Here is a 14,715-nt window from a genome sequence, read left to right on the forward strand (position 1 = left end):
CAACTAGACGGAGATGGGGGTTAAATCGTACAGAGACTAAAAAATAGGAGAGAGACAATGCAAATAAGGAAAGAAAGAGTGAGAGAAAAGGTGGAGAAGTGGAGGAGAAACTGATGAGGAGCTGATCTCTGGGCTGAAACACCACACACACACAGAGGGGGAGAAAAGGGGGAGGTTCCTGAAAAAGAGATGGAAGAAGGGAGATAAAAAAAAGAGGGGAGTTAGAGACAGAGGGACAGCAAGGACAACATCTTAGCTAATCTAAAATCTTTAAAGCGTCTTCTTGGGAAGCAGAGATCTGAGGTCACCGTCCGATAAACTGATAATTAACGTCTACATGTGGGATCGAGGGTCTCAGAGGTCCCGCCACACTCCCACAGGACCGGACTGATTTCACGTTAAGCTGTCATGATCAGGACGGGACGAGAAAACCACTACAGTCACACAAATTCACAAAACCAGTCACACAACGACTTCTCTTCGTCATTCCTGAGGTGAAAACAAAGATTCCTCCACAGGCCACAGATCACAGCGTGGTGTAACATCAGTCGGCAGCAGAAACCTTCCCCACACCCAGCGATGAACACGGACTGATCGTATTCAGACTCCTGCTAAGTCACAGCACCAGGACTTTGAGTCTTCAGGGGTCTGCTGTTACTGATCTGAAAGAGGTGACGGGGCCCTGACAGCTCAGGCCTCATGGTCGGGGCCCTCATGTGAAAACAAAACTAAACTATATTTTTCTCTTCCGGTCCAGAAACTGGCCTCGTGTGTTTCCTCCTTCACGAGTTGTCTGTGCACGCTCCTCTTTTCCAGGCTTTACTCTGTTTTCTGCGGCATTAAATTCTTTCAAGGGACGAATGAGTGAAGCAAACATCGCAGAGACAGAGACCAACGGTTTCCTCCTCAGAGGAGCTGTAAACACTCTGGGTGAATTATACCCAAATAAAAATGGGCGATGCTTCTTGAGTGAAGTGTCTCTGTGCGTCTGAAGGTTTCTAATGTTTACCAGTCGGCCGCGGTTCACAGTGAACCCATTCAATCCAAACACATTACCCACAAACACGAGGACAACTCTGCCGTCGAGTTCTTCCACCCCCTTTCTCCCTTTTCTTTATTGTATGAGCAATTTGCCGACTGAGCCAATTAGCCAAAGGGTGAGGAGGGTGGGGGGACGGGGTTTCGTACCGTTGGCGTACAGATTCATTTCTGCTCCAGGAGCCGGCCCCTGCTGGCTTACGGCGAGAAGGAGCAGAGCGAAGCCGGCGAGCGGCAGAGGACGGACAGAGTCACGAACGTAGAGAGCGTTATTTATTTCTTCATTATTAAAATAAGGGAGGGGAGGGGGGAGAGGACGGCGAGGTTAATCTGATGACTCAGGCATAAAGAATGTGCATTTAGTTTGTGCTTTTAGCCCGCATTAGCATAACCTCGCCGTGATGACAAACGATGAATGGCCCAGTGATTGGCTCGTGTCAGCCGGCTTAATGTCAATAGTAAATTGGAGGGCTTGTTAGGCGAGTTGGGGGACACGGTTACAGGCAGCGGCGAGGCAGTCATGTACAAAATAATGTCTATTAGGACTAATTTAATCAAGGCCTCCCTTTTACAGATGAATTAGAATGTAGAGGCCAATTATTTTTCAACGTTTGCACTGGCCCTGCCTGTCATGAGGCTCTCTTCCTTACTGTGTGTGTGTGTGTGTGTGTGTGTGTGTGTGTGTGTGTGTGTGTGTGTGTGTGTGTGTGTGTGTGTGTGTGTGTGTGTGCTGTTTAAAATGCAGGCCGTGGGGCCGGCTCGTATCAGCAGGGGCTGTAGATAATGGCGGGGAGATGATGGCAGGCGGGATCAGCTAGTTAACCGACGCAGATGAAACAGAGCTCGGCTCTATCTGTACACACTGGATCACAGGCAGCAACACACACACACACACACACACACACGCACACACACACACACACACACACACACACACACACGCACACACGCACACACACACACACACTGTAGGAGGCTGATCTAGGACGTACTCTCACCTCTGAGCTGAATCTCGCGAGTTGGAAAGTGAGTTTGTAAATAAATAACGTCACTAAGACTTCGAGCACGAACCTTAAAGAACAATTCTTTTATTCCAACCTGGATCTAACGCTGCTCACTCTTCTTCCCTCCATCCACTGAACACCGTGACCTGAATTTAGTCATAATTTATCCATCAGTAAAATCAACAGATTTTATCATGTTGATAACAACAGAATTATCCACAGCAGCGTTTCTCTCTTCATTATCTTATATCTATATTGTTTATCTCATCGTGTTTCTGATGTGTTATTCTAATATATATCTGAATTCTACTGCATGAGTACAAACACTCAGCTGAGACGACAGGAGGCAGGCTGAAGACAGAATGCATGACGATGAGGTGACGTTAAATCCTCCGGTGTCAGCCGTCGTCCTGCCTGTTACTAACGACGTTTCCTCCCTGATCTGCAGCAGACGAAGCCTCTGATGTGGCATGTGTCCATCTCAGATCACACCAGTCCAATCTGTGTTATGATCACAGAATCAGGAGGGGAGGGGTGTGTGTGTGTGTGTGTGTGACTGATATGAGTTTGGGTTTTATGGAGTACGAGGCAGGACTGCCCCCTCCTTCCCCCACCATTGCCTCTGACCCTGGGGGGCAATTATCTTGTGATGTGGGCCCCCTGCCCGCCTCCTTCTCCCGGTCGCCCCATCTGGTCCCCTGAGCCCAATCCCGATGCCGTGTCGGGGTGCCTGCCACACCTGCACCCCGGCCCAGATTAAAAGCCCCTGGTCTAATTTTAAATCTGTTAGTGCTGGCCTTTTCTGAGGGGGGAACAAGACTAATCTGTTCCCATAAAGGGCCCTCATTCTTTCCCCTCTCCTGGCTCCCAGCGCCGACAGACCTGCTGCTGAATTATTACTGGTCGTGCATTCGTCATGTGGGGCCCGCTGTTAAGTGTGTGGTGGTGAGGCGGCGGCGGCGTGATGCGTAGCCGTGATGCGTAGCCCTTCATGTTCAATCTTTAGCCGCCCTCGTTCCTGCTCATTTTTCTGCTGTCTAATTAAGGTGTGGCGCCCCAGTACCTACATCTCTCTGCCTCCTTCCTATTGTTCACGCTGCACACTGATTCCTGCTGAGGACTCCACCAGACTCCGTTCTCTATTCACAGGGTTTCTACAGATTTGAGATTATTCTGTGACATTTTAAATTTAAGTGAAAATCAAACTGCATTGTCTTTGTGGACAGGTCCATTATTCAGTCTTGTGTTTGCAGTTTTTTGTTCAGTAGCTGTAGTTGTCAGGCCAAGACGCTGACCCTCTACGACAGACCGCCAAAGGTCAGGAGTTGGCACGAGGGGCGGGCAGGGGGGTTCGAGGACGCAGGACGCCCAGGGGATGGAGGCACATGGCCGGCAACCACCTCCTCAGTCCGGTGGCCAGGAGGCCGGATTAGCAGCACTGTCACTTGCTGTCCACTCAGGCCTGCTAACACGCTGCGTCAAACAGAGCCTGAGCAGGCCTTGGGTGCTGGTGTTGATGTGCCACTCGACAGATAATTAAAACAATGAGCTGCGGCGCCAAGAACGCAGGACCACGGGTGCTGCGGCAGTGATGGCCGAGCCAGTGAGCCCTTGTGGGTGCTCCACGACGGGCAGCGTGCCCAAACTTAGCAGCCCCTTCAGCAGTGGCATCAGCTGGGGCGCGGCACCGGGCAACCGCGCCAGCTGAGGTGATGACGGCTGACCGCGGGCAGCCAGAGGTTAATGGGAACGTTTAGAGGACGGCGGAGTCTTTTTGTGGTTTGTACCAGGGAACGAAATCCTTCTAACAGGATCCCTCTGGCGCAGCAGAGCTGGCACGGTTGGTGTTCATCCACACTGCAACCACCCTCCAAGCTTCACAGCTTAGTCCCCGCTCCGCTGTCCCCCCTCTACACCACTGCAAGGGACGCATGTCAACAAGTATCTCACTTCATAATGAAGCATTGTAGTGCTGAACAGGCGTGGCAAGACGTTGTATTTGCAGCAATGAGCTCCAGCCCTAAAACGATTAGCACCGACAGTGCACCAACACCCCCCCCCCCCCCTCCACCCACACACACACACACACACACACACACACACACACACACACACACACACACACACACACACACACACACACACACACACACACACGGAGGCTCGCTGATGTTAATGAGACCTGGACCAGCCGTCGCTGTGGGCAGACACACGGGAGGAGGATTGAAACGAGAGGAAAAGGGGAAGATAAAGAGATGATGACAACAGTTGGACGTGGCGCGGCGCGGCCCTGTCACATATCTCACTGAACGGGGGCGGCGCTGTGGAGGAGAGGTGCGAGCTCTCCCCACATAACTCCTCCCTCCAGTCGGACCAGGAAGTCGACAGGGGAGGGGAGCAGGGTGGAGGAGAGGAAAAAACAGTGTTTAACGCTGACGGCCATACTAATGCACCTCCTCCTCGTGACTCCGTCCTCCGCCCAGTCTTCCTATCTTTTCTTTTCGCTCTCTTTTTCGCACCCATCCCCGCGAATTCCTTTCTTTGTCTTCCATTTCCATCTGTTCCTGCTCTTTTCTTGCTTTCTCCATCCCTTACTCCCCTTTTCCTTCCCACCTTCCACACCCTCCTCCTCCTCTCTATCTCTCCCATTCCATTTTCCTCCTATCCACCTCTTTCTCTCCCTCCTGTTCTCCCAGTTTTCCTCCCTCCTTCCATCTATCCATCTCTCCACCCCACCTCCAAATCTCCAAACAGGACCTAATTGGGAGGCGAGAGTGTGGGGCCAGACCTTGACAGACAGGAGGTCAGTGTAATTGCTGCTGGCCATATTTAACATTAAGATAATCAGGCCATTAATTACCCTTTGGATCATTAAATCAGCCACTTGCAAAATGAAATTTCGGCCTCTATTACTCACTTGAGAGACCACGAGGGGAGGGCATTTTTCCATCTATCAGCCCCCACAACCCCCCCCACCCCCCTTCTGCCTCCCCCCTCCCATCCCTCCTGCAGCCTGGACAAAGGCTCCACCGGCCTTTTCACATTTCTCAACCTCCACACAGTCCTCTTGTCTCGTCTGTGCAGGTTTCTGATTGGATCCTCACGACAAGCAACGTCTCGATTTTAGATATCTGAAGTGAATTAACTCACAATACAACATGTGAGGTATCATTAAGAGGAAGCTGAAGCAACATCACTTCCTGTACGTGATGTGTTTCAGTGTATGTAACACTTGTATGTTCTGATGCTTGTTGTCGTCTCGCAGGTTGATGTGTAATCTCAGAGGAGCAGTGAGTGAATGTAACCTCAGTGACACAGCTTCTACATATCATTTCATAGACCGTCACTGGCACTCCATAAAGCTGTCATAAAACCTGCACGCCTTCCTCCCACGGTGTGTGTGTGTCTGTGTCTGTGTGTGTGTGTGTCTGTGTGTGTGTGTGTGTGTGACAGACAGGACAACAGAAGGAGGAAAAGGAAAAAAAGTGGATTTTTTTGAATTGTGCTAATTTTAAGTGGATTTCTGAAATTTCTGCAAAATAAACTGTAAATTATTGCGTTTCCATTCGCTGTCCTTTATCCAACCAGGCCGGCTCCCACTGGGATTCAAGAGTGTAAGAAAAAAAAGACATTTTCAGGAGAGACAGCAGCATCACTGATATCACTGTGGTTTATGCAAGTTAACTGGATGGATTTCACTAAAGAGATGGAGAATGATTCACTTGGACCTTTTCAGCCTTCCGTCTGTTTTATCTGTCATATTTACAGTGGAGAGGGTACAAACTGAGACTGTGACAGGTACAGGATCAAAGATGGGATATAAACAGTCCCCCCCACCCCACACACACACACACCCAACGCCAGGAGAGAGATGGATGGAGAAATCAACAAAGAGAAGGAAACCAAGAAACAGAGAGAGATGGGGGGATTTATGGAGGGGAAACGACAAACAGCGAGCTACTTAAGGAATGGACTGATAAATACTATCGACAGGACGGGGGGAGAAGGGGAGAGGGGGAGGGAGGGGGAGGGATGGAGGAGCAGTGGAGCGTCGCGGGTTAATTGAGATAATATTGACCTCCTTCTCTAATCTCTTCGGGGGAAACAGGCTTCAGATTCATAAATAAATAGGAACATGAGCAACAATAAAAGCATTAGTGCTCTGATGGAGGAGGGCTAATGGCACGTCGATACTCAGTGTGTGTGCGTGTGTGTGTGTGTGTGTGTGCGTGTCCACAGCAACTCTCTGCCTGTTTCACTGTGAATTACAAACATGTACACAATGTTCACGATACACTGAGTTTCTCAAAATGCTGGAATATGACTGAAACACATTACTCAGTATTTTTAACAGGAGGAGTGTACTGTAGTATACTCTGAGTACTGTACTTTACTTGAGTATTACTATATTTGGACACTTACTGGTCAGACTGTAGGATTACAGATGTGTCTGCACAGCTGTAACGTGTTAGAATCATCTTTATTCAATTTATTACAATGGATATTATCAAATTAACATTTACTGCATTACAATTATTTCTCTTTCTCCCATAAGGAAAATATTTAGTCTGAAACAAATACAAACTTTTTAAATCAGGTATTTTTACAGTGTAGTGTTACTCCTGTAACTTCAGTGAAAGTGTTTATGTAGAACAGTCGTGTCTTTGTATTTGTTTATGTGCATACAAGGTTAAAATCTGTGTGTGTGTGTACACACCGCGTGTCAGTGTGTGCGTGTGTTTTGGGGGGGGGTCATGTGGGGAGTAATTATAAGGTGCTTCTGTTGACTAATGAGCGTTGGGGGGGGTGAGTGGAGGGGGGAGGACGGGGAAGTCGATCTTTATGCGGATGGCAGTCAGCTCTAATTTGTTATGATGGCTGCTGGCTTCCCAGAGCTGCAGCGGCCGATAATTACACACCACACACAGACACACACATGCAAGTACACACTGATCAACACCGACGTCACGCTAAAGTTCACCCAATTGTTACTATCCCATGTAGTCTGCAACACACACACACACACACACACACACACACACACACAGGAGCAGGGTACGTGGGCATTTCTGTCAATATCCAACACATCCTGCATGAACCCTGCTGTGCCTCCAACACTGAAACACTGCCCCCTATCTGCAGCTGGCAGCAGTGCACTGAGACCAGACTCCAACAATAATCAACCTCAGTAAGAATCTGCACATGTTGATTTGGATGTTTGATGTCACAGCACCAGCTCCTTTGCTTTCATTCTTTTCCAAACACAAACATAAACTTCCTGCCGTCTCCCACGCGGCGTCCTGTGTGTGCTTCCTACCTGCTGGCATCTGGTCCGGGTTTGAGGCGTCCCTGAGCGTTGGCCTCCCACACGCTGTTGGCGAGCTCGTTGCCGATGGCCGACATGACCTTGATGAGCTCCAGCGGCCACTCGTCCAGGTCCAGGGAGCGAACCCTGGACAGGTGGGTGCCCAGGTTCCTGTGGATCCCCGAGCACTCGATGCAGATCAGGGCTCCAAGGTTCAGACTCGCCCAGTCCGGGTCTGGAGGAGACCAACAGACGTGTTAAAGGCTAATACCCGTGTTTCTTTAACGCTACTATGTAAAGTCTAGGTTTTAGAAGGTATCTGTGGCGGTACTCACTCTGAGCTTCACAGTCGGCACACAGGCCGTTTCCTCGAATGCTTCTGATGGACTGCAGAGCCATCGCCTCCGTCTGGCTGGTCAGACGAGACTGGGAGGAAAAAGCAAACACAACTCAGACCACAATGTTGTGTTTGGGCTAAACTGGGAGGGAAGAACCTGACTAATCAGTACAAACAGATTGAACATACTTTGATAACATACTTTATCAGCTCATAGATTCAGTGCTAACTCAGCATTAGCATTCAGGTTCAAAACATGGATCACACTCATGAGCTCACAGGTGGTTAAAGCTCAGGTGTGTGTGCGTCTGCTTCGTCCGCTCTGGCTTCAAACGATGAACAGATGTGAGTCCGACCAACGTTGCTGCTGTTTGAGCCTAAACCCAGTGATGTCGAGGAACGAAGGAATAACACAGCAAACAAATGAAAAGAGGGGAGGGAGGGGTGGCCGGTGTTTTTTTGGGGGGGGGGCTATAAAAGGCTGAGAGCCTGAGGCGTAAACACAGCGGGCCTCGACTGAGAGCGAAGCCGCCTGCTGCATGTGCAGGTGGGAAATGGCAACGCAGAGGCTGAATGTGAGGTACAGTAATTGGTATTTTGTAATTATGTGAGCGAACGTGTGTGTGTGTGTGTGTGTAAGCAGGTAATGCTCAGTGAGAACAGTGTGTGTCTGTGAACTCTGGTTTTTATCGTCATATCTTCCACATGCAGTGTGACGCACTGTTCAGTGCAGCTCATTCAGTTTTAATGTTCCTTCTCCAAACGTCTCTGATTGTAATCGGATTTTTCACACTCATGTTGTCATATTGTTAAATGTGTGCAGCTTTCTCTCCGTTCGGTTTCTCACACATCACAGCCATGTTGTCTGCGTGACGGCTGAATTCTTCTGCTCGTGTTTTCAGAGTTTGGTTTGTGGTGTTCACCTTGTTCTTGCTGCTCTCACAGGACTGCAGACTGGCCAGGATCTGGCTCTCGATGACCTGGACCCAGGCGTCTCGCTCCTCGTAGGAAGTGGCTTCAAAATGCCACGTCTGCCCCGTCAGCGACACGATGGTGAACTCAAAGTTCTCCTCTTGTTCTGTTGGAGAGGAAACAGAGATTTAGAACAGGAACTCTCATCTCATCGCAGACGCGTCCAGCCACTCACACTGCAGCCATTTGGTTTACGCTCTAATCCACAGAGAGAAGAAGAGTTCAGCTCAGTTCAGACAGTCACTCTAACCGCAGCACTGGGCTCTGCAGCAGCTTCTCACCTTGATTTGAGTTCAGCTAACTGTGAGACTCAAAACCCTCAAATCCATCAGAACATGACTGTAAGAAATCTAGAAGAGTCTACTGCAAGAAGCATGTTGGTTCCATATTACCTGCAAACAGAATTCCCCCAGCAGCTCTGTCCATGTGTGTCCTTTTCATTCAATCACACGCTCTGACCGAGGGACACCTGTTCTCCTGAACCAACCACTGCTGACCTGTGTGACCCCGCCCCCTGAAGCCAGGATGTCACCCAAATTAAGGGGCCCTAACCCCCCCCCATTGCTGACATGTCACTGGGAGAGGTCAGTCATTACAATCAGGGCCTGCTGGAGGGGGGACATATGGATCCATTACCCAGAACCCCCTCAGAGGTTAATGGGACAATCAGGAGTCAATTATGCCAAGTGTGTGTGAGCATGTGTGTGTTTGTATATGACTTTTGAAGAGATTCCTCTTTGTGGTGCTGCAGACAGTTTGAAAATGTGTCTGAGTCTTTCGTGTTGTATGAACTGGATTTTGTTGTGTTGTACTTTTGTTGCTCCGAGGTTTGAAATGTTTAAACGCTCTAACGTCGAGCTCGCTCTCAGAGCTCGGGTAGGAGGGATGTTCGGATGTGTCTGTGAAGAACCCGGGCACATTTGGAAGCTATTTCTGACCACAGAGAGGAGGGAAGCAGAGGTGAAGCGGGGGCACGGCTGTGAGCCGGTATCATCACCACAGCAGATCAGACAGCAAGCGGCTCTGTTTACAATTAGCCTCAGTGAGGAGGTAAGAGATGGGGGGGGGGGGGGGGTACACAGGGGTATTCACTTAATCAAAGGACGGCCTCCAGCACGGCTGATAATTCCCATGTTCCTCAGTTTCTGTTGGTATGACCCTCAACAAAACCACTTGAAGACGCTGTGTGTATCTGCAACAGACAAGGTTGTAGCAGTCATGTAAGAGGAAATAAAGCCCCACGGTTTCCTTTATCAGCCACATACGTTCATATGAAGCAGCACGGGAGGAGGGCTCGTAGGATATCTCAGCGCTGAGGTCGGTCATCATTCATGATACTTCGGCCGAGCGTTTCTGGAAGCAGCAGTTTCATGACGTGTGCCGGGAGTGAAGCAGTGAAAAGATGAGAGGTTTAATCAGTCGGAGAGCGGTCACGGCCGGCCCGCGAGGGAACGACCATTTGCGCTTCCTCAGCTCCAGTCATTTGGCTAATTGGGAGCGTCTCAGAGCACCGGAGCTGAAGTTCCCCTCTGGCTCAGCTCTGGATAATCAATGGCCTTGTCCGAGGAGAGGAAGGACGGAAGGTAAGGATGGAAGGAAGAGGCCTGAGGCCAAACGACTGGCTGAGAAACCTTTCCACTTCCAGGATAAAGGGATTGAAAACACCTTTGCTGACCAAAGTTTCCTTTGCTGAAGATAACTGTGAATCATTTTCATCTCTTTGGGGCTTCAGGCTGCTGATGGGCTGAGTCTGATTAGTTGATGCTAATTAAAACTACTGTTTACAAGGGCTGGTTAATGGCTCAAGGTTAAACCAGACTTGAAACTATGACAAAGAAAAATATTCCTTCCTTCTGTTCCACTACGAAAACGACATGACGTTAAAATATCACGTGAAAATCCAACAACTTCTTTCCACAATTTAAATGTGATAAAACTAAATGAAAATAAAACTACGAAAATAAACCCTCCGACTCTGACATGAGTGAGACAGAAACTAAATAAAAAATGAAACCTCCAAACCTCTGCTGTCAAAACCTTCCTCAACAACAGAACAAATACACAACATTTCAAATTAAAACTCAGCAATCCTGCAACACAACGTGGCATTTCAGCAGCATCAGCACCTGCAGCTTTTTCTCCTTCATGTTGACACTTGTTGACGCGTCTTACTGCAGCGACCCAGGAGTCAACACACCGGTGACCTCATGTGATCCGTCTGCAGGTCAGAGGATGGAAGAAGCAGCTGCTGGTGGGTTACCAAGTACATGTTTGATTCATGCTACATGATGAGACATCACATGTGACACGTGATACGTGTCTAACGAAGAGAAACTACAAAACACACACAGTGAATGATATTTTCTCAGAGTGTGTTTGGAGGCCGTGCGTATCTTCGTTCTGAGCGACGGCCCACCCATCAAGCTCGAGCTGAGCCCTGCAGGGTCAAGAGCAAGAATCCCATCATAATTAAATTCCCATGATTCTCTGTTTTCAGGGGGAGGGGTGTTTGGCTGCTTGACAATTATGGAAACCAACAATCCAGAAAGGGCCTGCGTCTCCACGGCATAAATTAAACGCTGTTCCTGGATCTGAACGCTGCACGCTGACCCAGCGCTCCGCGGTGGCTAATGAATAAAATGAGGGGGGCATTAGGCTGTGTGAGGAACCACTCCCACAGCCCAGAGTTACTCTGAAAACCCCCACCTGAGCCTGTTCACTCAGCTCTGGTCGGAGCAGGAGAAAGCGAAGCACCATGATATTTAAAATCATGTTACAGTGAAGTGAAAGGAGTCGCTCAGTTACACAGAGGAATTCAAGAATTCCCAGAAATACCTGTCTTTATCCTGAAGAGACAAAAAGACAAAAGCAGGTTGGTGCAGTCAAAGGAAAAGGATTTTCTGAACCTGATTTTAGAAAATACTTTACCACACACACTTACAGCCACCTGAGCCTGCTCGGCTTCTCCTCAGTGTTTGTGTACACGACTGAACATATGCATGAGAGTACAAAGACACACAAACACACACACGGCGAGTCACTCGTGCTGTATTGGTAATTACTGTCACCGCTCTCGGCTACTGCGAGCGACATTCACACTGAGAGAGGTGGCGCCGAGGCAATTTGTGAACTCTGACACCGGCAACCTTTAACAGCAGAAACAGAACAAACCAAATATACAGCATTTACAGGACGGAGGGGGGCAGGACATGCATACGAGCCTATCATCTGGGGTGCGAGGTGTCGAGACCGCCCAGCGGGGGGGTGGTGACAAGCAGGACGGTAGGTGCAATGAGAGGGGAGGCGTGAGGGAGACAAAAGGGGGCCTCGGGAAACACAAATTAAAAGCCTTAAATGTCACCGCACACAGTATTGCTTTGCGACACAGGTCATTACTCCCCATATTATTCTCAGCCTTTTACAACATTAATAACCTGGAAAATATTGCAGCCGATTGTTCGGAAGTCTCCCTGAAAAAGAAATATGTAAGTCTATTTTTTGAACGAGTATGTAGAAGCAGAGGAAAACGCTGTGACGTCGAGACTTGACCTGTTCTGACGCTGTTCTCAATCATGGAGACACACAAGCAAACTCACACCTGAGGACACCTGAGATATCTTAAGGCTCATTTTAAAAAGGTAAAACCAAAGCAAAGATATATCAAAGATACATCGATCACATCTGAAGAACATCCAACACTCACTGCATGTCACATGTCACACCACCTGTACAACGCATGCTTCCAGGGTGTTTCTCCCCTGCAGAGTGGGTGCGTTTGTTTGGTTGTATCCTCACAGGTGAGGGGGGCGGGGCAGGGGATGCAATGAGGGAAAGACGCTGTGGTGGACAAGTCAGGTGACTCGGGCAGAGAGGAGACGATTCATTAGGATAATGAACATTTTCTCCTCTGCAGTGCATCAAACACACACTGACAGCACGCAGGTCAGAAGACACCCGGGCTAAAAATGGGCAGAGGAGTTATTCTGGAGTTATACTAAGTTTTTCATAAACAACAGTCTGTGACTGAGCTCCTGTAAGTGTGTTAGAAAATATCTGGTTCTCTGAAAAAAAAGATGGTGGACATAAAAATGTGGGTGCAGATGTTCACTACGATTCCCATGGTGCAAAGTCTGAACACATTTATCTCCACAGCTGCTTTGGAGGAACCTTAGCTCAGACATCTAAAAAACTCTTTCACACCTAATGTAGCCCATTTTTCACCAAGACGTCCAGATGTCTTCTGACGCTGCGGATCAATGCATCACTGATTTGTGGGTAATGTACATGTCTCTGGAACAGGGTGCTCTGTCCCTGCAGCAGTGGGTGGGGTCAGGGTGGGGCTGTTGGGGGTCCACCTGTCCGCCAAAGGCCCACCACTGCAGTCTTTTACCTTCAGAGTTGTGTAGACTGGTGGTGTAAATGCTGCGCAGACTACCAACGCGATTTAGTTTCCACGCTTTACGTTTGGCTGCATCCCCCGAAGGCAGGAAGAGAAAGGAGAGAGGGAGGAACCGAGGAAAGACAAAACAGAGGTGGAGAAGGAGGGAAGATTGGAGGAATGAGGCGACATGAATAAACAAAGAAGCAAAGAGAAAGACAGGTGTCAAAAACACATTCAGAGGGGGCGTGGCTTTGTACGGAGTGGGCGGGGCCAATGAGCACAAACACAAAGTGATCACAGAGAGCTCAGGTTACTGATGCACGCTTACACACGAAGACACAAACTCACGCACAGCGAAGTGAAACGAGGACTGAACGGGGCTAAGGCTCCACTGCAGCTCCACGTGACCTCTGACCTCTGATCCTTTTAATGCTGCTGTGTCTTAAACAGAACACCCTCTGTAATATTTACTCCCCCGGGGCTACTGTGAGCATTTGCCATCAAACCAACATTTGCAGAGGATGAAATGCAGTCGTGGCTGTGAGACGAGACGCAGACGCTTTAAATGTTACTCGCCTGTTTCCTGTGGCGCCTCTCGTTCTTCCACAGAGGGCCAGACGAGGCGTGCTCACGCCTGCTCACGGCTGTGGGAGCTGAGTGACGTTATCAATCTAAAAATGAATCAGGGCTGATTTCAAAAGCTCACAGGTTGGACCTGAGACCTGAGAGTGTGAGGAAAGACTCACAGACGGCAGAGCATCAGTAAGGTGTGAAATATGTAGAGGGAATAAAACTAAAGCAGAGATGTTGAATGATGCAGATAAACTGAAACTACACAGACAAACAAACTAAAGAAAGAATGAAAGAATTTACATCTCCTGACTGTCAGGTACCTGCCGGACCACCTGGGCTCTCCACCACAGAGGCCCTCTTTGTTTCCCACCTGTCCGACCCCCGCTGACCCGAATTGACCTGTGATGGCGAGCGGAGCCCATCTTCCTGATTAACCTCCACTTTAAAGGAATTCATGTTCACAATGAAGCAGTCAGAGGCGACGTGCTGCAGGTGCATCGAGCGGCTGACGACTGATCGACACACAGACTGACGGTCGGGGGGAGAACTACGGAATAAGTGGAGCTCTTAAACTGAGACACCCTGTGTGTAATCTGAGAAGGCAATTAAAACAATGAACACACACACACACACACACACACACACACACACACACACACACACATACACACACACCTTGTCAGCTCCACCTGTTCTGAGGAGTTTACTGGTCGAGGAATCAAAGCAGCATTTCTCAACACAAAAAAATCCAGGAATGTGGCCAGTGATCCTGCTGTTACCTGTGTGGGGCCACTTCACATATCTGAAGCTGTGTGTGTGTGTGTGTGTGTGTGTGTGTGTGTGTGTCTGTGTGTGTGTGTGAAGGTATTTTTCAGATCTACTTTCAAAGCTTCAGCACAGAGGGAGAGTATCAAACAGCAGCTAGTTAACGAGAACTGTGGCTGATGTTGAAGCTGTGATCAGCAGGGCACTGAGTGTGTGTGTGTGTGTGTGTGTGTGTGTGTGTGTGTTCAGGTGTGTGTTAATAAAGGAATGGGATACAATGTAGTAACAGCCATGAAGGAGGATTTACTGACAGATGGACCTAATAAAGTTTATTTTCATT

The 14,715-nt window shown here is 48.8% G+C and overlaps 1 protein-coding gene across 2 annotated transcripts in view; it reads right to left on the reverse strand.

Moving 5' to 3' along the window:
• The window catches only part of agap1 (ArfGAP with GTPase domain, ankyrin repeat and PH domain 1), a 97,248-nt gene that overhangs the window by 8,542 nt on the left and 73,991 nt on the right, over window positions 1-14,715 (reverse strand). For both annotated transcript variants that reach the window (XM_041032219.1, XM_041032218.1), the window contains exons 14-16: window positions 8,608-8,762; window positions 7,683-7,773; window positions 7,360-7,582 (exon numbers count right to left, since the gene is read on the reverse strand). In XM_041032219.1, the coding sequence (XP_040888153.1) occupies window positions 7,360-7,582; window positions 7,683-7,773; window positions 8,608-8,762 (469 nt within the window). The remainder of the gene's footprint in view (window positions 1-7,359; window positions 7,583-7,682; window positions 7,774-8,607; window positions 8,763-14,715) is intronic.

This window comes from Toxotes jaculatrix, chromosome 24 (assembly GCF_017976425.1).
Source record: "Toxotes jaculatrix isolate fToxJac2 chromosome 24, fToxJac2.pri, whole genome shotgun sequence".
Classification (NCBI taxonomy): domain Eukaryota; kingdom Metazoa; phylum Chordata; class Actinopteri; family Toxotidae; genus Toxotes; species Toxotes jaculatrix.